The 21,990-nt window shown below is 34.4% G+C and overlaps 1 protein-coding gene across 2 annotated transcripts; it reads left to right on the top strand.

Annotated features, from left to right (window-relative positions):
• The first annotated feature begins 1,126 nt into the window (after positions 1 to 1,126).
• wu:fj19g03 (uncharacterized) lies at positions 1,127 to 19,331 on the top strand. Of its 2 annotated transcripts, none has more exons than XM_057844136.1 (5): positions 1,127 to 1,177; positions 3,125 to 3,293; positions 7,983 to 8,600; positions 11,226 to 11,286; positions 19,031 to 19,331. In XM_057844136.1, the coding sequence occupies exons 1-5, from the start codon at positions 1,142 to 1,144 to the stop codon at positions 19,098 to 19,100; spliced, it is 954 nt and encodes a 317-aa protein (XP_057700119.1). In that variant the 5' UTR covers positions 1,127 to 1,141; the 3' UTR covers positions 19,101 to 19,331. The 2 variants fall into 2 exon arrangements, with proteins under 2 accessions (XP_057700119.1, XP_057700120.1); XM_057844137.1 differs by having other exon boundaries at positions 1,146 to 1,258.
• Positions 19,332 to 21,990: the final 2,659 nt, after the last annotated feature.

Here is a 21,990-nt window from a genome sequence, read left to right as displayed (position 1 = left end):
ATGAGGCTTCATTTCAGTATTTTTTTTCTCTCACCCAAATGCAATTATTTTTTTCCCTCCTTTGGCTTAATGTGCTTATGTAAAAGGTTATAGTCTTCTTCTTTAAAGTATAATGATAACCGTTCATATAGATCATGGTTCATTAAATCCGGACCTCGGTGCCACTTTTCCTGTCGTGTTTTCCACGTCTCTCTCCCCTAACACACCTGAATCAAATGATTATGTCATCAGCAACCTCTCCAGAAGCCTGATAATGATCCTGATTATTTTGATTCAGGTGTGTTGGAGGAGGGAGACATGGAAAACACGACAGGAAAAGTGGCACCAAGGTCCAGATTTAGTGAACCCTGATATAGATTTTTAAAAATGCTTTTAAAAAATCCAACATCATAAGCAGTCACTCACAATGTTACTCATTACTTGAGCATTCTTATCACCATATACATTTTTACATGTCCTTGGGTACATTTTTGGATGACTACTTTTACTTTTACTTGAGTATATTATTTTGAAGTAATGCTACTCTTACTTGAGTAACATTTTTGGCTGCTCTTTCAACCTCTGGGTACACCCATTAGTTTTGTTTGCCCATTTTTGAAATTGTCGTTTCAAAACTACTGGTAGACTGGAAAAAAATGTCGGATCAAAAATGTGTAAAAAAATTTTTTTAAAAGCATGTTACTTTTTGCCTATAACAAGTAAATAAATAAAAAAGAAAAAAATGTCTCAAAGTCATCTTTAATATCTCACTGAAATGGAATTTTACGTTATTTTAAGTTTGATCAGATATATTTTAACTAGAAACTTGACATATTTTTGGTAATTTTTTTGCAGTGCAAAATGTATTTTTATTTTGTTGTGTCCACTTGCCTAATTGAATGCCATACAGTTAAATAAACTTATGTCATGTTCTCTGTATGTGTCCACGACCATTGTTTGAGAAAAAAATAAATAAATCCATCTTATTTCAGAAAATTATACCACAAATACAAACTTGAAAAACTGGCCATGATATTTTCGTCCCTTCCTGATTAAAATATTCATGCACGTTTCCTGTCCTTATCGCCACTCTTATCTCATCAAAATGAAAACATCTGCCTTTTTTTAGCCTTCCTTTTATTTCCTTAAAGGCTTGCAGTAAATGCTAAAGACTGTTGCAGCCAAGAAGACAAAACAGGTTAGTCCATAGCGCACCAAAACACATTGTTATAAATGCTTGTCTGCCGGCACTAGCACACTCAGAAGAAACTCCCGAAAGGTAAGCTTCCTACTATATTTCCTCTTATCGTACATTAGGGTACTATGACACAAGGAGAATTCAATCAGGGGTGTTCAAACTTTTTGTCAGCTACGTTCTGAGTAATAAAATGAGTTGAGGTGCACTTTGAATTTCTTTAACTTAAATTCCACATTCAGAACTAAAAAAGGAGGACAATCTGCAGTCAGTTGATCATCTTTAAAGCAGTTACTTTAGGGTCATTATCTCATTCGCTCTCAACTGCTTCAGACCATTTTGGATAAAGACAAATAGAATATTTCGTTATGGAATAATATAAGCATTGAAACTACCATTTGGTTCACAAGGAAAAGAATGTTTTTACTTTTGCTCTATCGTTTAGTCATCAGCAGTAGAACGTGGACTAAATTCAACCTATAGACTTTTATGACAAGTTATATACAAAATAAAGACTGAGTAAGGACGTTTAACCGCTGGATGCCTGAATTTCTACACTGGAAAACATACCTCCTTAAAACAAGTTAAATTCCCTTGTTTTCAGAGTAAATCTGCTACAGAAGAAGTTAAATTATCTGCAGTGCTTCAAGTACATTTGACTCGCTTTGATTTCTTGAAATAAGAAAAATAGCTATGCTTTCATTAAGCTGAAAAGGGGGCTTAACAGACTTATTTCAAACTTTAAACACTCATTTTAAGTAACATTTTGTGTATACTAAGCAAAAATCTATCTATCTATCTATCTACCTCATAAGTATCGCTGAATTGTATTTTTTTCGTAACTGTCGCATTTTCCTCAGTATTTTAGATGATAAATAATAGAGCCAAACAAAGAAAATTTGAAAAAAAAAACACACTTTAAAACGGTAAATATGTGAAAAAGAAAATCTCGACCACTGCTTGATGTCTGCGATTTCTGCATTGCGACCCTTGTTATATTACCATTTTTCACCCATAAAATCCGCCAAAAATCCGGCTGCATTCACAGCTGTGTCTTGACACTCGGTGATACATGCTACATGGGGTTTTTGGATTGAAAAGAGGTAAGTACGCAATGGCGCCATGGTGTCTTTAAAAATGCTCACGCATGCTCTCACCTCCGGTTAGGGTTTTTTGCTGTTTAAAAAATGTTCTTTTTTTAAAAAATGCCCTCCTGTTCAAAATGTTTCTTCCCCCATAAAATTGAGATTTTAAGCTTTCCAATGATGCATCACACGTGCATATCGGACGATTTTTGACAATTGGCCAAAATTATAGTTTAAAAAATATTAATTTAGTATGTTTGTTTAATTATTTTTTTCATTTTGAAATTATTATTATTATTAGTATTATTTTTTTGTAACCTTTTTATATTATACGATTTTCTAATTCTTGGCTCTATTTTTTTCCAATTTAATTTTCTATATTTGGAATTTCTGTACTAATACTATTCTTATGTATTTATGTGTTTGCGAACTCATTCACAGCCACTGATGGTGAATGACGTCTAATCCGTTTGAAAATGGAGGTGACACAGAAAGCCATTCAAGTTTTTTTTATGTTCTTTAATATTCTATTTACTTATTTTGTACTTATTTTAGTTCAGTATTATTCTTAACTCTTTACAGGGCGAATGAACAAACGCTTTAAATTTAAATGCTTTTAAAATGGATTGGACGTCTAACATCACCAAGGGCACTGACGGAGCATAATCAAATGTTCATTTTGGTGCATGCTGTAGGCTGCCAAAAATTAAAATAAAAAAGGGCTGGACTTTGGACCCCCCTGGTGAAGACTAGAGTAAATGATCCATTCATTTGTGTTTTGTTTGAAAGCATCAATTTGTATTCAATATAAAAATTTGAAAATTGTGATGAAATAAGTTTACCGACTGTATGTGTTTGTTGACAGGAAGTATCGAAAATGAAGCTAACCTCAGCGTTCCTGTTTTTGTGGCTGGTGATGCTGTTTGAGTGCCAGGGCCGGACAGTGTCCAGGTGCGAGCTGCGCGACAAGCTGCGGGAGCGAATCACCCTCACAGAGAGCACAAAGAACTTCACCGACGTTGTCCTAGCAATGCGTGGGTATCGCTTGAAATAGTATATCAACATGAGGTGAACATTTTGGAGTTAGAACTGTCTAAAAATGTCTTTTATATTATTTTTCATCTGGCAAATTTGGGGAATGTCAACAAATAATTGAATAAGCTGAAAACTTGACTTGGTTGAATTGTTAAAAAAAACAACAACATTTTTTTAAAGTGACCCGGAACAGCAAGATGAGTCAAAGTGACACATTTTTAAAATTAGTTAAGATGAATTAGCATAAATTTTGCCACAAAACATAATGAATTTATGGTCATTTTTAAATTGACCAAAGCTATTGTCATTCCGAAGATTCTGATTGCCTTCACGTCCATTATCTACACACATGTGGACACTCGTTCAGTCCAATGTCACGCATTTGCAAAACCATCCAAATTGTATACAGACAGCTAATTCATTTAATCTGAATCCGTAGTTTAACCTTGAGAGTGCTGCCATTACCGACGCTGTCCAATTCATTTTTGACTGGAAGGGGATGGATTGGACATCTAGCGCCATCAATGGGTGTTTTTAACATACCGTAAACGTAATACTTCTTTTACTAACTACCACAACACAAACTGTGAATGCTCCAGCTCACTAATGTGAAAGTAGTCTTAAGTATCAAAAAAGAATTGCAATTGGAAAATACCTCTTACCTTTAGCAGAATGCATTTTTATTCAAAAATACAACAAGAAATAATAATCCAGCTGTCCACTGTAGTAACCACTGTCCCTCTGAGAGATATTTGAGTGAATTCTGTTGTCAGTGTTCTGTGTTGATTACATGTGTCGTTATTTACAATTGTCTTGAATGAATTACTCGTGTACGGTTGGCAGGGGGAGCCAACTGGCTAACTATTGAGTGGAAATGGGGACACCTTGAGGCCGATTGGTGGTATTGAATGCAGCAAGTCAGAGGAAATTGGACGTAATCTGCTGGTCAAAAGGTGCATTGCAGGGAAAGGTCTATTTATGTCTGATGATAATTATGAGATTTGATATGATAATTATCATTGTTTAGTTTGTAAAGCAGCACATGCTGAAAATTATGACAACATTTTATCGTATTTAGCGCCACACAGTGTTGAAAACGTGGTGTGAAATTTTTAGGGTCACTTTTTTGCACATATACAACATTATTTAGCAACCTAAATATTCATTTTTAAATAAGACGTTTTGGAACTGAATTTTTAAATAAAGAACTAAATATTTAGTTTAAATCTTAAATTTATATCCTATATCCTAAATGCTAAATCTGGAAACGGTTGGAACTAAATATTTAGCTTAATATGCAAATTCACATGACAGGAGACCGGAAGTAACAAAATAAAAGCTGGAGCACACAAAAAAAACTCTTTAAATAGTTTCTCCTAAATATGTATTTTACTTATATATTGTTATTATCACAATGACTCATGTCCAAGAGCAGACTGTAAACGTTGAGTAGGTTTTATTCATTTTCAAGCTACGTAAAAAGACAGTCTGAGCTGCTCCACCAGCTTTTATTTTGTTATTTCCGGTCTCCAGTCATGTGAATTCGCATATTAAGCTAAATATTTAGTTCTGACCGTTTCCTGATTTAACATTTAGGATATAGGATATAAATTTAAGATTTAAATTAAATATTTAGTTCTGGATTTAATCAATCAGGTCCAAAACGTCTTGTTTAAAAATAAATATTTAAGTTGCTAAATAATGTTGTAAATATGCACACACAAAAAAAGTGACTCAAAATTTCAAACCATTTTAATTACTGTGTGGCGCTAAATGTGAGAAAATTTTGCAGTGTTTGTATAGCATTTGCTGCTTTACAAACGGCGCCCCATAGATGATAGACATGTAAAATGTGGATAGAAAGTTTTATATCATTTTGGCGATATATATTTCATCATATTGTACAGCACTAGCACAAACTGCAACATCCTTTCCCATGATCATGACCTATTTAGTACTACCTATCCCAACGGATAGTCTTCTACATACTGTATACAACACACATAAGTACGTGTGTTGTTCAAGCAAAAACACAACTCCTTAAACCGAGTTAAATTCCCTTGTTTTCAGTGTAAATCTAATAGAAACAAGTGAAATTATATGCCGGTCCTTCAAGTAAATTTTACTTAGATTTCTTGAAATAAGAAAAATAGCAAGCTGAAAATAAGCTTAACAGACTTATTTTAATCAATAATTTAGTATATTTAATCTTAAAAATAGCTATGTAATTTGTAAATTTTTCTAATTCAAGAATAAATATTGTTCAAAACGTTATTTGAAAGCAAATGTTCCTTGATTTAGGTGAAAAATACCAACTTTTAATAAGAACAAATACAATATATTTACTTCAAGTAAGTGGAGTAATCTGAACCATTACTCCGTTAACTAGTCTTTAACGCTCAAAGCAAGATGGAGAAAATATTTGACTAGATTTAAGAAAAATAATCTGATTAAATGTTATACATTTGCAGTGTGTGAGTCTGACTTTCAACTTGTTGACATGACTCTCGCTTCTAACTGATGAGACAAATCGACATTGACCAGCTCATCTTTATCTTCTAATCAAAAGCACAAATCCAAAGTGATGTGACGCTGCCAGGGGCGCCGTATAGGGGTGAAAAGTGATATTGATTCTAAGGGCCCATGCCCCGATGGGCCCCACAAAGAAAATGAGAACATTGGGTAACCGTTTGCAAATTTAAATATTAATCATTATAATTTTAATAGGAATACAACGAAGAGATCTTTTTCTTGTTTTGTTTTTGGCAAAAAGTAAAGACCCAGAGAGCACATATATTGCCAGCCTCCCCCTCAACCCCCGTATTTATATTGAATTGTTTGGTCCGCCCTTCCTTCGATCAGACCGGGAGCAGCGGTGCACATTTACACTAGTCAATGACTCGGAGTGCGCGGTACTGCAGAAATGTTTTCAAAACAAAAATCGGGTTATCAAAAGAGGAAAGAAAAGAAAGCAAAACAGGAGAGGGGTAGAAAATGCCAACAGGATGTGACAAAGTACTTAACAAAGGAAGGTCGGTGTCTTGTGTCAGTGTAGCAATGAACATTAACCTGTTATCTTAGCCCACTCCAGCCCCATCTGGAACTTCGCGATTTCTATTACAAAGCTCCGAAGCGAGGTCCCAGCTTACTCCTTAAGAAATACAGGATTTTCCCGGCCTCAATGAGCGACGTTCACCTATTGAAAAACATGAATTTCAAATCATGATGGCATTTTTTGGTATCCTACAGATTTTGAAAGTTGGTGTGGAAATGTTCTTTTTTAAAATCGGCTTGAATCCAGTTTGTCAAGAATTTATTGAATTTAGTTTGACATCAATTGAATTTAGTTTGTTAACAAGAGACCTCGCTTTGGAGGTGTAGCCTATAGTGGAGATCGCGATTTTCCAGATGAGGCTAAGCCTACTCCATAATGAAATACTGTAATTGTTTGCTAGCTAGTGTTTGCTCCACTTTTAGCTTACATTTAATCAGTACAGCAGGCAAACCCTTAGCAAGCTCTTCATACTAAAACAGTTGTATACTGTATACTGTAATGTACACTGTAGTAAAGTTAAAACAAAACATTTATTCTAAGTAGGGCTGTCAAACGATTAAAATTTTTAATCGAGTTAATCACAGCTTTAAAATTAATTAATCGTAATTAATCGCAATTCAAACCATCTATAAAATACGCCATATTTTTCTGTAAATTATTGCTGGAATGGAAAGATAAGACACAAGACGAATATGTACATTCAACATACTGTACATAAGTACTGTATTTGTTTATTATATCAATAAATCAACAAGATGGCATTAACATTAACATTCTGTTAAAGCGATTCATGGATAGAAAGACTTGTAGTTCTTAAAGGATAAATGTTAGTACAAGTTTTAGAGCTTTTATATTAAAACCCCTCTTAATGTTTTCGTTTTAATAAAATTTTTAAAATTTTCAATCAAAAAATAAACTAGTAGCTCGCCATTGTTGATGTCAATAATTACACAATGCTCATTGTGCTTAAAGCCATAAATTCAGTCGCACCAAAGCGCCAGCAGAGGGAGACAAAAAACACAAGTAACATATGGACATGACACTGTGCTGTCATTTTAATCTGTTTGAGCGGGGCATGTGTGTTAACTGCGTCAAATATTTTAATATGATTAATTTAAAAAATTAATTACCGCCCATTAACGCGATAATTTTGACAGCCCTAATTCTAAGTCATTCATTATGGTATTTGCTTTGAGAATAATTCTAACAAAAATATATTTAGATTGTAAAAGTTGGCCTTCAGTACATTTTTTTATAGATGATATCAGTCGATTCATTATTGCTCTATACGCTGTATGTTTACATAAATATATTTTCATCTTAAATTAATGCAGAAAATGTACAAATTAATGTGTAAAGATTCACCATAATGCAGGAAATTACGTAGTTGATACCCTAAATGTGTGTGTGTGTCCCGGTGATAGCTTTTCATGGGGCCCAAAATCCCTGGCAGCACCCCTGGACGCTGCACAAGAATGTGTTGATCACTATGGTGGTTTACAAACCGGAATTTCATGGACAAGCTTGACTCTGCCTGTTAGAAAAAAAAAAATAATGAAACTATTTATCGATGACAAGATCTACAGTATTGATTGAGTTCATCCTAAATCTCTCCTTGTTGTTTTTGTCACAGTTGTTTGCCACATCGAAAGGCTCTCTAAATTAGAAACCAGCACTGTACACATCTGTGGTCACCGTGCCACCCCCACCACCACCACAGGCTCCACGACAGCAGCAAATGAAATCAACCTAAGCAACGAAACAGTCAGCTCTACCAAGAACCCCAATAATAATGAGACGAGCAGTGATGGCGGCCAAGATGAGGTAGAAGAGGAAGAAGGAATGGAAGAGGTAGAACCTTCAGTTGAAGAACAGGAAGAACCTTCAGCTGATGGAGAGGAGGAAGAAGATGACCAACCTTTACCTGAGGAAGAACCATTTGACCAGTTTTGTGGTGAAGTTTATGACGAGGAAGGCGAATACTTTTACCATGAAAAGGAATACAATGTCCGACTGGACAACTGGAGGAAGTTGATGGAGATGCTGAATGAACAAGAGAACGATTTTGACGAAGATAAGCTGAATGAGGCTGATGATAAATTCAGCGCCGATGATAACGACAACGTTGAACACCCGAATTTTGTCAAGGAATGGTCGGTGGGCTACCATGGCCTCTTCCAGCTCTCAGACAGCTACTTCTGCCAGTCACCGGCTCGATACAGTGCGAACAACTGTACGAGCAACTGCAGCGGTGAGTGCCAGCCTGCTGGAAGTTCTTTATAATCATATAGTAACTGCTTGATTCAATATAATGAATTAGAAGCACACACAAGACCTAACAACTAAACAACCAAAATAGGAATATAGAAACATGTAACAAATACATGTTACAATTAGATTATTGTACATTAAACATAGAATCGGAGTTGTGCATAGTGTAGAAAACCAAGAATACAGTAAAGAAAATTCCATTGAACAGGATTTTTATTTTTCAAAACATATTAGCAAATTGGGACATAGGTATAATATTAAAAAAATTAAAAAATAACTGAAGTATTCTAATTAAAATAACTGCAGTCCTTTAGGTGAGCGTAAACCCACAGCCACAGCTCAACATTATTATCATCGGAACAAAAATTGAATTATTTTTCATAAACAGCATGTGTGTATGACATGTATCATGTTTACATTATACACACACTCTCTTTCTAAACACAGACAGTTGCCAGAGTGAAAAAAACTCAGGTTTTACCACCGCTAGACACACTAAACACGCTGGAGTGAACTCTAAACTGGTGGGAAACGCTCATAACAGTGTTTACTAACCTTAAATTTTGTATAAATGCGAAATCATATTGGAGGTATTGCCTCCTCGCTAGCCACACTCCGCAAACATGTTTTACATGTCGGTTGGCCCTCCTCCTCTAAGCCGCGGCCGACCGTAACTTTTCTGTAGCCGAATTATTCCCATACCGGTGATTTTGTTTTCTTCGATGGAGGAAACAGTACAGGAGTTTCACCTCCTCCAGCCGTTGTGTAGCACAGCTGACTCACTGACACTGAGCAACAACCGGTGGGTGAGGGTTGAGCCTTGCAGCTGCAAGCGAGGGATTTCTCCATGTATTTTTTTTTTTTACATAAAAATAGCTATTACCTTACAGCAGTATGACGGAAAATTTTGCGGTTTTAAAGCCATGACGTTTTCATACCACGGTATACCTTGAAACCGGTAATCGGAACATATAGCTTGGATACAAAAATACACATAGAGTAGAGGTCCCTCTTAGCCAATTGGATGCCAGGAATGCCAGGCAATAGCCAATGGCAGAGCAGCGAAAAGTATGTTACGTTCAGTAAACTGAGAGCTAGGAGTACCAGCCATTCTGCATTTTTGCCTTTCGTATCCTGAAATTTTTTTTGTAACAAGAGGCAATATGTTGCCGGTGAGACGTCTCTTAACCTGAACATTATTTATGTAGAAACATCCTTAAGTAGAATTACCATTGTACAGTAACTTTCCTAGAATTGCATGCAGAAAAAAAACTTAATGACCAAGAACAAAACTACATGTTAGAGCAAGGGTCTCAGACCAGCAGACTATCTATCTACAGTATGTCTCTCTCTCGGTCCCTCTCTCGCTCCCTCTCTCTCTCTCTCTCTCTTTCTCTCTCTCTACCTACCAACCCGTAATTTTCAGAGTATAAGCCGCTAGTTTTCCCCTTCATTTTAAATCAGCGGCGTCATAACACTGTCATAAGACCGTCATAATTATGACATGACACTATCATGGGCATTACTGATAGCTTATGACAGATCTCATTGTCATTGATCTTTTACATCCATTCAAAAGTGAAATAATTTGCCGGACAACACAAAATGTCATCTGTTGTAAACATTCATTATTGCTCATGACAGTGTCATGTCATAATTATGATTGCCTAATGACAGTCTTTTGGCGCCACTGTCAAATAATTAAATAACTAGCAATTAATGAAACAACTAGAACAGTATCAGAAGAAATGATGAGCAAGAACATGAATTTGGATTGCAATTACATCTCTAGTGCTGCAATACGTGCTAGGAGGGATGTTGGACGACAACAGCGTTGAGAGCAGGTGGCAGCATAGGTTGACTGTCTTGTCTCCCACAAGGGAGCAGTGATGGCCAAATGAAGCTTCTTAAAGCAATGAAGTTTTGCAGCCATTTGGTTCAAAGCTTCATGGTGGTTGGTCTCATGATAGACACTTATAATACAGTGAGGACAACTGCGGCTTATAGTCCAGTGCGGTTTATCTGTGAACAAATGCTGTTTTCGTGTCACATTGTGTGGGTGGCGTCAGGTGCGCCTTATAGTGCGAAAATTACGGTATCTATCGATCTATGTATCTATTTGTCTATCCATCTCTCTACCTACCTATCTGTCTGCCTGTCTGTCATCATTCTAAGCGCATTCTCTCTCAGTGCCTCTTAATCACAAGACAAGAGTGCCCTCTAGTGGCTGGTAATGGCTAATGTTCACTTCGCGGTCGGCTATTGAGATGATTTAAAATTCTATATTTTGATATTATCTAACTCGCTCCTGAGTATGTCGCAAGCCAAGCCAAACAATGAACAATAGTGCGATTTATAGTCCAGAAAATGTGGTAGTTTTTTTTTTAATTCCCACACCCACCTATATTCTTTCCTAACGATCACCAGATGAGTTAGTTTGAGGAAAAAAATAGTAGTCAGAAAGCACATGCACCTTATTTGGTAAAGATAGTTGTGGGTGACTTTTACATGTATAAGATACAACCTCAGAGAAATTTCCACTGTGTAAGATTTTTTTTAATTCTTGCAAGTAATATTGAATGATCTTTATCTAATCCCTGCATAGCGTTCACCGATGATGACATCACAGACGACCTGGATTGCTTCATCGACAGTGGTTACTGGCTGTAAGTCACATCACACAGCTTCAACACACCCACTTTAACATTAGGATGTTAAAGGAGTTTTATTCATTTAGATTTTAGTACAATTTTTCTCAGACAGTTTTGGTACATTTCTTGAATAATCCTTGCCATTTGCATAACAATTCTTAAAACAATTATTACAGGTAGCTAAACACCATTTATTACCTGCAAAATCTAGTTCTTATTCCTCAATTCTCAAAATTAAATTCCTATGTCAAGGAACACATGTTCTATATCTGCTATCAGAATGATAGTCATTGTGTGATTGTTCTTAAACAAGACAGTCAAAGCAATTTACCCATCAGGGCAGATTTATAAAATAGTCATGAAAATGTCAAGAAATATGCTCAACATATTATGATAACATTTTTAGCAATTTTCCATGAAAAGACTTATGCAATGAATGAACTAAAACCTATTTGTTGTGGGGTGTGATAGTATTTAACAGAGACCTGTGATACTACATTTGAAGCAATGCGACACAAGCAATAAATAAAATAAACTGGAAAATATGAGAAGTTGACTATATTTAAAACTAAGAATGCCACCTTGCTGCCTTAGAAAATGTAATTTGTTGCTAAAATTCATTAGATGTACTTTAATCATTTCAAGTTTTGAGGACTCAAATTAACCTTAAAAATTCAATCGTTTATTTTGAGTTTGCAGTACTTGAATTAACTTGGATGAATTAGATTACTTATTTGAGATTGCAATACCTTAGTTAGCTTTAGTGTTGCTCATTCAACATATGCAGGTGAACATTTTTTTTTTAACTTGAAATAATTCTACACTGTAAAAAATAGCCTATAGAATTTACTCAATAAAATCGAGGTAACAATTTACACTTAGTTTGATGGTGTAAAATTTAGCCAGTTTTACTGAGTAAATATTACCTAATTGCATCAACAATAATATACTAAAGGTTTACTTAACCTTTTGAAACATTATATCACTTAATACCTAATAAAATTGAGTATTATTTACTCATGATTGTAGCGGATTTATATTGTATAATTGTATATTTTACTGAATGTTTTTTTAATCAATATTAATTAAAATATCAAATTAATCATTAATATTCTAGATAAGTTTCTATTAGCCTAAAGTCGTTGCACACAAGAGAAACATTTGATTGGCAACTGTTTTTATTGACAATTTGCTCATTAAACATTTGACAAATTGTCTACCCAATATAAATTGCATGCAAACATTTTTTCCTCATAGTACGAGTTCAAGTACATTGAAGTGATGAGTGAAGAACACGAGGGCATCAGTCCAAAATAAGTCATATACAAACAACATGAGTTTAAGAACAGTTTTAACAGAACAGTGAACAACACGAGTGCATCTTTCAGTTGGAGATACAAAAAAAACACAAAAATATTGTACCATAAATGTTTGAACCCCACTGGGGTGCTATGTTATAGCATGATAAACTACAGTGCAAAATAGTGTCATGAAATAGGTGTGCAAATTTAAGGAACAAATGTAAATGAAATACACTTTGAGCAGCAGAAAACACTTCCTAGAGCAGGGGTCACCAACTCCAGTCCTCGAGGGCAGTCTGCTTTCCACGTCTCCCTCCTCCAACACACCTGAATCAAATAATCAGGATCATTATCAGCATAGGTGGAGTTGGACTTTTGGGGCGGGGGGGCACAACATGTTGATGACCCCAAAACGCAGTGTCAGCAATAAAATTAACTTACAAGAATATTTATATTAATAAGTTGACAATTAGCATTTTTTGTTTCCCATCATTCTTGAGGGGAATTCTACATCAGGCTGCTTAAGCAATACTTTTCGCCAAGACCATCATCCATTGAATTTGGTACGCCCGCTGATGTCGTGCCAATGTAGTTACCCCATTTAAAAATTGTATCCACTGGGCAAAGCTATATGGGGGTAGATTTGTGTCTTTATTATTCAATCAAAAAAAGTTGCTTCAATTAAAATATAATATTCTCAACCAAAAAAAGTCTCTTCAATAAAAAAATGTGTTTGAATGCAAAAATAAATTTGAAACTCAAAAAACTAAAAAAAAAAAAAATGCATGTGAAAGCTATTTTTCTTTGAATAATTTTCAATTTTCATTTTTTTATTTTAGTCAAGTGTTTTTTTTTTTGTTTTTTTGTTTTTTTGATTGAAGCAACTTGATTGAAGTAATGTTGATTTGTGTTTGGGTGACATTTTGGCTAGGACATTTTTTAAATTATTCAATATAAAAATAAGTTGCTTAAAAAAATATAGATTTTCAAAAAGAAAAATCACTTCAATCAAAAAAAGAAAATTTTCAATCATAGAAAAAAGTTTTTGAATGCGAAAAAATATTTGAAATTGAAAAATTTGCATTTGAACACTTAATTTTCATTGAAAAAGTTTTGTTTGATTGAAGCAATCCTTTTTGTGTTTGGGCCATATTACGATTAGGTCATTTGTGTCTAAATCATTCAATCCCCCAAAAAGTTGCTTCAATCAAAAAAAAAAAAGTTCAATCAAAAATAATAAAAAATAATTTCGACCCATTATAAAAACAGTTTTTATGTTCATTTCATTCATTTTTGTTGCAGTTTTATTGCTTTACAACTTACATAATATAAATAATATGTATTATATATATATATATATATATATATATATATATATATATATATATATATATATATATATATATATATATATATATATACATATATATATATTAGGGCTATCAAACGATTAAAATTTTTTATCGAGTTAATTACAGCTTAAAAATTAATTAATCGTATTTAATCGCTATTAATCGCAACTCAAACCATCTATAAAATACAGTGGGGAGAACAAGTATTTGATACACTGCCAATGGGAAAACCCATTGACAGTGTATCAAATACTTGTTCTCCCCACTGTATGCCATATTTTTCGCTAAATTATATATATACTGTATTCTGTAAAATAAATTGTTGGAATGGAAAGATAAGACACAAGACGGATAGATACATTCAACATACGGTACATAAGGACTGTATTTGTTTATTATAACAATAAATCGACAAGATGGCATTAACATTATTAACATTCTGTTAAAGCGATCCATGGATAGAAAGACTTGTAATTCTTAACAGATAAATGTTAGTACAAGTTATAGCAAGATATAGAGTGAAATGCCCACTTGTTAATTGTGTTTTATGGAGTTTTGCCGCCCTCTGCTGGCGCTTGGGTGCGACTGATTTTATAGGCTTCAGCACCCATGAGCATTGTGTAAGTAATTATTGACATCAACAATGGCGGGCTACTACTTTATTTTTTTATTGAAAATTTTACAAATTTTATTAAAACGAAAACATTAAGAGGGTTTTTAATATAAAATTGCTATAACTTGTACTAACATTTATCTTTTAAGAACTACATATATGTATGTATATATATATATATATATGAAAGTCAATTACATGCAATGACACTTTCGGCCACCAGGGGGGGGAGTTGCCTCCCTTAAAATCCGCTTATGATTATCAGGCTATTGAACATACCAGGCTTGTTATTGTTTTCGCATTGTCTATTTTAAAAGAAACAGTAAGTTCAAAGGTACCTGCTACTGAACGATGCCATCCAAGTTGGAGTGTCCCGCCAAATTAAATGCTCTTCATATCAGACTCGGTTGGGTAGATATTATCTTGTTTGTTCGAGTTGAAGTTTTTACTGATTAAAATTAGGTAGAGTAAATTTTAACCAATTTAAAACAGTTCACTTGTTTACCCAAATACTTAGTATAATTTATACAATTTAAATGGATAATAATTACTACCCACAAAAATTTGAAAAAATATAAACAGCACATGCTATTTAATAACATTTTTAAACAGTAATGACCCTACCCCCCAAATAAATGGACATTTAATGGATGAACTCAGGGGAATTAAACTTTTAAAATGTTTAACAATGCGTTTAAGACGTAAGAGACATTGGCTCTTGCCATGCTGCTGAATGTTTTGTTAATGCTTGGTGTGAAAAAGCAGTATAACTTTATATCATACTCTTTTCAACACTTTCACTTACATCACATCGATTTGGTAAGTAAATATTGTGGCGAGTGACGTAACACTTCCTGTTCTTGAACCCCCAAACACCGCACGACCCAATGAAAAATTAGAACACACATGACATAACAACAGCAATCACTATTCTCAGTCATGCGCTCCACAACTACCCATCATCCATTGCGGGGGAACAGATGAATAACAGTCGCTACAATATTTTACTCTTTTATCAAGAGTAAAATATTTACTTACCAAATCGATGTGAAGTAAGTAAAGTAAGAGGTCTGGTTGACGGTGCAGTTCACCGTGGACGTGTGCAGGAATTTTTTGGTATCAGAAAAGCACAAAATAGACGAGGCAGATCTGCGCATGTCTGACAGAACGCCCAAAGAACGCTGGGTACAAAAATGCATTTGAACTTCCTCAACGAAACCAGAACCTGTGTTTTTGATGTGCACAAGTGACATAACGTTATGAAGATTTTAACGAGTAGTTTTGAGAATCTCAATTCTGATCTCAGAAATGTAGCAGTGATTGAGAAATACTGTAAATTAAAGTTACAAGCTACGTAACTACGCTATTCTTCTAATATACTGTAATTTTTGAAAAAGGCCGTCAAAGGGTTCAAAAGATTTTAAAAAATAAGACTCGCATACCAATGCAGGGCTTTGCCAGTGGAAGGAATTCTTTTTTTGTTTGGCCCAACGTCAAATTCATATTGTAACATAATGAGTCATAATGTTAAAATAGCATTTTTTTTACGTTAAGAATGTGAACTAATCTCTTTAAAACGTAAAATTGATGATGATGACTGATTGATGTGAAATGAATCACAGTAGAATGCTAATCCGTTGTTTTTCTGGTGTGACAGCACGTGACAGCAATAATCAGATAACAAAACTGAGAAGAAAAAAACCCCCGCATAATTCCCCACTATAATTAGATTCATACACGCTGCCACTCAAGACAAAAAAGCACTTATTGGAAAAAGGGTGTAAGCGCATGTAATGACTATTTTACTCTCTTGGTGACACTATTGTTTCTAGTACACTGTATTGTGAGTTGGGTAAGCAGGGAGCATGCTCAACTTGTTTGAGCACAATATTTTTTGACGTAACAAAACCAACTTCATTCCAAACTCATGCATATTTGCATACATGATAAGCAAAATGGGCATGCGGGGGCAGGCAATAATGGCATTCAAGAGTGTCATACTGTAGAGGTGCTATTTGTTGCTACCATAGGCGGAGTTTGACTTTTGGGGCAGAGGGGGAATACATGTTGATGACCCCAAAACGCAGTGTCAGCAATAAAATTAACTCACATGAATATAATAATACGTTAACAATGAGCGTTTTTTGTTTCCCAACATTCTTGAGTGGAATTCTAAATCAGGCTGCTTAGGTAATACTTTTCGCCAAGATCGTCATCCATTAAATTAGGTACGCCCGCCGGTGTCGTGCAATGTAGTTACCCCAGTCAAAAATTGTATCCCCTGAGCAGAGCCATATGGAGGTAGATTTGTGTCTTTATTATTCAATCAAAAAATGTTGCTTCAATAAAAATAAAAAAATAAAATAAATAAATTTGAATCTCCAAAAACTGCATGTGAAAGCTAATTTTCTTTGATTAATTTTATTTTTTTTTTGTTTTGTTTTGTTTTTTCGGGATTCAAGTCCTTTTTTTTTTTTGTTTTTTTTTTTTTTTTGATTGAAGCAACTTTTTGATTGAAGTAATGTTGATTTGTGTTTGGGTCACATTTTGGCTGGGACATTTTTCTCTATTATTCAATCAAAAAATAAGTTGCTTCAAAAAATATAGATTTTCACAAAGAAAAAATCACTTCAATCAAAAAAAAAAAGAAAATTTGCAATAATAGAAAAAAGTTTTTGAATGCGAAAAAATATTTGAGATTGAAAAATTTGAACACTTCATTTTTTTATTGAAAAAGTTTTCTTTGATTGAAGCAACCCTTTTGTGTTTGGGCCATATTATGATTAGGACATTTGTGTCTAAATCATTCAATCCCCCAAAAAGCTGCTTCAATCAAAAAATATATATATATTTTCAATCAAAGAAAACAATCATTTAAAAAAATATTTCTTCTCTAACATGTATATATATATATATATATATTTTTTTTTTTTTTTTAATTATATGCAGAGCAAATGACTGTCTAAGGTGCTCGAAAAATAATTTCGACCCATTATAAAAATGTTTTTTTGTTCATTTAATTCATTTTTGTTGAAGTTTTATTGCTTTACAACTTTTATATATATGTAGGAAAGTCAATTACATGCAATGACACTTTTCAGCCACCAGGCCCCCCCCCTTAAAATCCGATTATGGTTGCTACTGTTATAGCCACTGTCCATAAAAAGTTCTCAAAAGCAAATTATAAAACCTGGGGAATAAGAACTTAAAAACAAACAAACAAACAAACAATATAAATACGATGGAGCATGATGGAATTCCCCAGGTAAATTCCATCATGACTAAATACATTCATGTACCAGTACAGCAAAGTCTTCACTTGAAAACACTCTTTCCATACAAGAACCGACCATGAAAGGGTTCTCCAAATAGACGCCTTAAAATGAACGGAATGTTTCAAACACAATCAATTGACTGGAATGGCACAATAGAATATTCCATTCAGTTCGGCTACTTCAGTTGCACTTGTGTCATTGTATTTGACGTGGAGGAATTAGGGCAAGTGCTTAGTACAACACACCCTCATGTATATTGCTCTCCGCCAAATTGAATTGCAGATTTTGTATGTACTGTATTCATATTATTTTGTGCACACTCCCAATTTGCTTGTTGTATTATGTGTATCATGATTTTTGTTTTACTAACCCCCCCCCCCCAAAAAATCATCCCCCTTCTTGCAAAAGTGGGCTGCTTCAGAAATTTATAAATTCAATTTTAAAAAAGGTAACACTTTAAGGGTCCCTTAATTAACATTAGTGAATGCATTTTTAGACAATAACTAATGTTTAAGTAACATTACAATAATTAATATAATTGCTTATCTATCATTTATTCATATATCAAGTAACATGAGTTGATGCATTAGCTAATGCATTAGTTAATGCATTAGGTAATTCATTAGTTAATGCGAATTGAGAACATGTGACGTAAAGTATTGCACATTTTCGTCGTGTTCTCGTCTCGTCAGACAAAAACTGGCATTCATCTAATTTTGTTTGAGTCTCCCAAAAACACGTTTTTAGCGCATTATTGTCTCGTCATCCTTGTGAAAAAGCGTCTGTTGACGAAATATTTTAGTTATCGTCATCATTGACGAAAACAACACTGGTGTCATGTCATAATTATGACGGTCTTATGACAATCTTGACGCCGCTGTCAAATAGTGTTACCGGTTAATATCTTTTGGTGTAAATATTCCATTATACAGCCTATGAACAAATGCCGTTTTCATTTCAAATTTTGTGTGTGGCGGCTTATTGTCCAAACATTACCGTAATAATAATAATGATATAATAAAAAAAGGCAAATATGAAAATATTTACTCCTAAGTGGCTCAAAGAATACCATTTGAACAAAATTTAGGTAAATACAAAAAAAAAAACGCCTCTTGAGGCCAAAAAAATGTGGGCTACATTGAAGAAATTTTGTATGCAAGACGACGCCACGTGTTTGTTGTTGTTGCTAACCCATTTGTGCTTTTCAACCCCTGTCAGGTGCGCGCTGAGGTCAGTGGGATTCAAATGCTACCAAGAGCCCGACGACTTCTTCAGCAAATGCAACTAAGTCTTCATCTGCTACTCTCTTACTTAATTAATGAGAAAAACAAATTACAAATGCTGCCTTTCCCAATTCATACTAGTCTTTGAGCTCAGTATTATCTTGATAAAACTGACGCTACAATGTATGTTGTCTGCTTGATTTGTGCTCAACGACCCACGTGACATCAGTCGCCGTCGCAAAGCACCCTTTGAAAACTTGTTTAATCTGTCAAAATGAATCATTAAAGTCACTCTTGTCAACACTCTTGGAAAATTCAGCTTTTGTCTTACAACAAAATAAAACCAAAAATATATCTGCCGTTGTCGGGGAAGCAAGAAATATGATGAACACACCTCGCTGGAGAATGCTTTTGTTGCGCAAATGAAAGGCCTTTTCTTTCCCAGCCCTCAACATCGGAGCAGTTTTGTATTTGGCCAAACAGGTAATAAATTTGAACGCGTGATTGGATGTTAAAAATAACTTGAAGGAACTAGTAGTTCAGAGTCACATACAGCCAAATGCTATACCAGTTCTTTAGGAAACTTCATTTATCCTCCTAAAAAACATTAGGAACGTCAGATAGAAAGTCAATTTGAAGAGAAATGGAAGAAATGGAGAGACTTTAGAAAATAAAAGAGGGTACCAATTTCAAACGATAAACAAGAACTTTGATATGGACTGGATTATTCAAGGAGAGATTGAAGGCTGGGCCACGATACTGTAGACTAGTGTTATTTTTATTTATTATTATTTTTTATTACTTATTTAACTTATATATGCATGTTTTTCTTTCTGATTTGTTGGTGTATCTTGCCTTGGTTTGTTGTTTGTCATTTCAATACACTGGGTGTAAGTGTGATTGGTTTTGTAAAAGGGAATAAAAAACAAGTGGGAAAAAAAAAAACATTAGGAACAACTAGTGCGCTTCACGTAACATATAATGGCAGGGTGACTAAACTAAACTAAACTAAACTAAACTTTGAAATGTATATGGCGGAAAACACAGACAAGACTGAAAAAGCAGTTTCTACTCTTGCACTCCTCTTTAAAAGAAACTGCTGTATTTTAAGCCAAAACAACTGTTGTGTTTGATAGAACAATATTTCTATATGTTGCCATAGCAGATTCATGGTGCATTAAGCCCCCAAACTATTTTGAATTTGTCCGTTTTAACCTGGAAACCCCCGTTTAAAGATGTCGCGCAACCGCTTTTGTTTCAACCCAGCCATAAAACGAAGGTAATTAATTATATTTATTATTTCAAAATGTCATTTTTAGCTCATATTTGATGAAAAAAAAAAAAACGACTTTAAAAATTATTCACTCGCATATTTTAAACTTTTAAACAAATTACGTCACAATGAAAAAAATGGTGTCTGTAAAAAAGTCACGGATATCTACCTCATAACTATCCATTAATTGTATTTTTTTTTGTTACTGTCGCATTTTCTCCGATATGTGAGATAAGTAATTGATCCAAAGAAAAATTGAATAAAAAGAAACATTTAAAAGGGTAAATATATGAAAAAGAAAATCTCGACCACTCCTTGAGGTCTGCGATTTCTGCATCGCGACCCATGTTATATGAAAATGTTTCACCCATAAAATCCCCCCAAATCCGGCTGTGATCATTCACTTCTGTGTCTTGACACTCGATGATTCATGCTACATGGAGTTTTTGGATCGAAACAAGGTAAATACGCGATAATATTTCGTTAAAATCATGACGTCTTTAATTAAGTTCTCGGGCGTCTTTAATTAAGTTCTCGCGCGTTCTCACCTCCAGTTAGGGGTTTGCTGTTAAATTTATTTATTTTTTAAACTTCCTCCTGTTCAAAATTATTCTTCCCCCAGATTTTAAGCTTTCCAATGATGTACCAGACATGCATGTCGGACAATTTTGAAATTTGGCCAAATTGGGGGTCTCAGAGCAGAACTTCAAGTCACCTGAGTGTTTTCCGCCATGTAAAAGTTGAAAAAAAAATGGTGTTTGATGTCTGATATGCTGTTGCACGTTTGATGTCTCAATACAAGATGAATTCACAAGTGTTTGGTAATGATTTAAAGTCTGTTCAATAAAGTTTCGCACATTTGATTACATGCGCAGAGATCTTACATCATTAAATTAAGTACGGTAGTTGTTTTCTTTAGGGGGGGGACTTTAACATATATATATATTGATAAATTTATTTATTAGAAAAGATTTAACGAGTTGAAAATAAATAACGCATTTCAATCGCAGGTTCCGTTCCAAACACGGAACCCATGTTAGCACACAATTTTCTGGTACACCAACTAAATTGACGCACACATTAGCTTAGCTAACAGCTACTAAAATAGAAAAATCCGATTGAATAGGCCCTTTCATCCAAAAATTATATCTTGATTTAAAAAACATGGGTTAATGCAAATACAGATGATATGTTTGTCTTTAAGTAATTCATTGCTAAGGTTACTTGTAAGCATTTATGTTGGAATTGTTGTGCATACAGTTAACATTTATGCTCATTCCTGTCAAGTTGTGCGGTTTCAGCGTTATTTGTAGAAGTGAGCATTGATTTATAAATGTGTACGCCGTACCTTCAAAATCTGTACGTTTTTCGTGCATTACGTTTTTTTTCTCCGGTCGGATTTTGTCACCGTTTCGGCAACGAGACAATGTATGTTACTATGCGTTACTACGTTGGTTGAATGATGCGAGAAAAGTCAGAAACACGGAGAGGGAAGAGCGGGAGTGGGAAAGAGGAGTTGTGACACCGTTGAAAACGCGATGCTAGGCTAGGTGGCTCCAATGATACCTGGCTGTAGCCGACAGCCTACAAACTATGATGCTACGCTAGATATCACATGTATATGAACTAGATGCGAAATGATACACTTGCCGGCGTTGGTAAACAGCCGCCATCTTAAAGCG

The sequence above is a fragment of the Corythoichthys intestinalis genome, chromosome 8, assembly GCF_030265065.1.
Source record: "Corythoichthys intestinalis isolate RoL2023-P3 chromosome 8, ASM3026506v1, whole genome shotgun sequence".
Taxonomy (NCBI): Eukaryota; Metazoa; Chordata; class Actinopteri; order Syngnathiformes; family Syngnathidae; genus Corythoichthys; species Corythoichthys intestinalis.
Note: the sequence above shows the minus strand (reverse complement) of the source record. Positions and strands in the feature narration are given on the sequence as shown.

Excerpts from the sequence above, each read along its gene's own strand:
- wu:fj19g03 (XM_057844136.1), top strand. The coding sequence starts at position 1,142 with ATGCTAAAGACTGTTGCAGCCAAGAAGACAAAACAG. Across the intron at positions 8,601-11,225 it reads CTGTACGAGCAACTGCAGCG|CGTTCACCGATGATGACATC; the intron begins GTGAGTGCCAGC and ends ATCCCTGCATAG. Across the intron at positions 11,287-19,030 it reads ATCGACAGTGGTTACTGGCT|GTGCGCGCTGAGGTCAGTGG; the intron begins GTAAGTCACATC and ends AACCCCTGTCAG.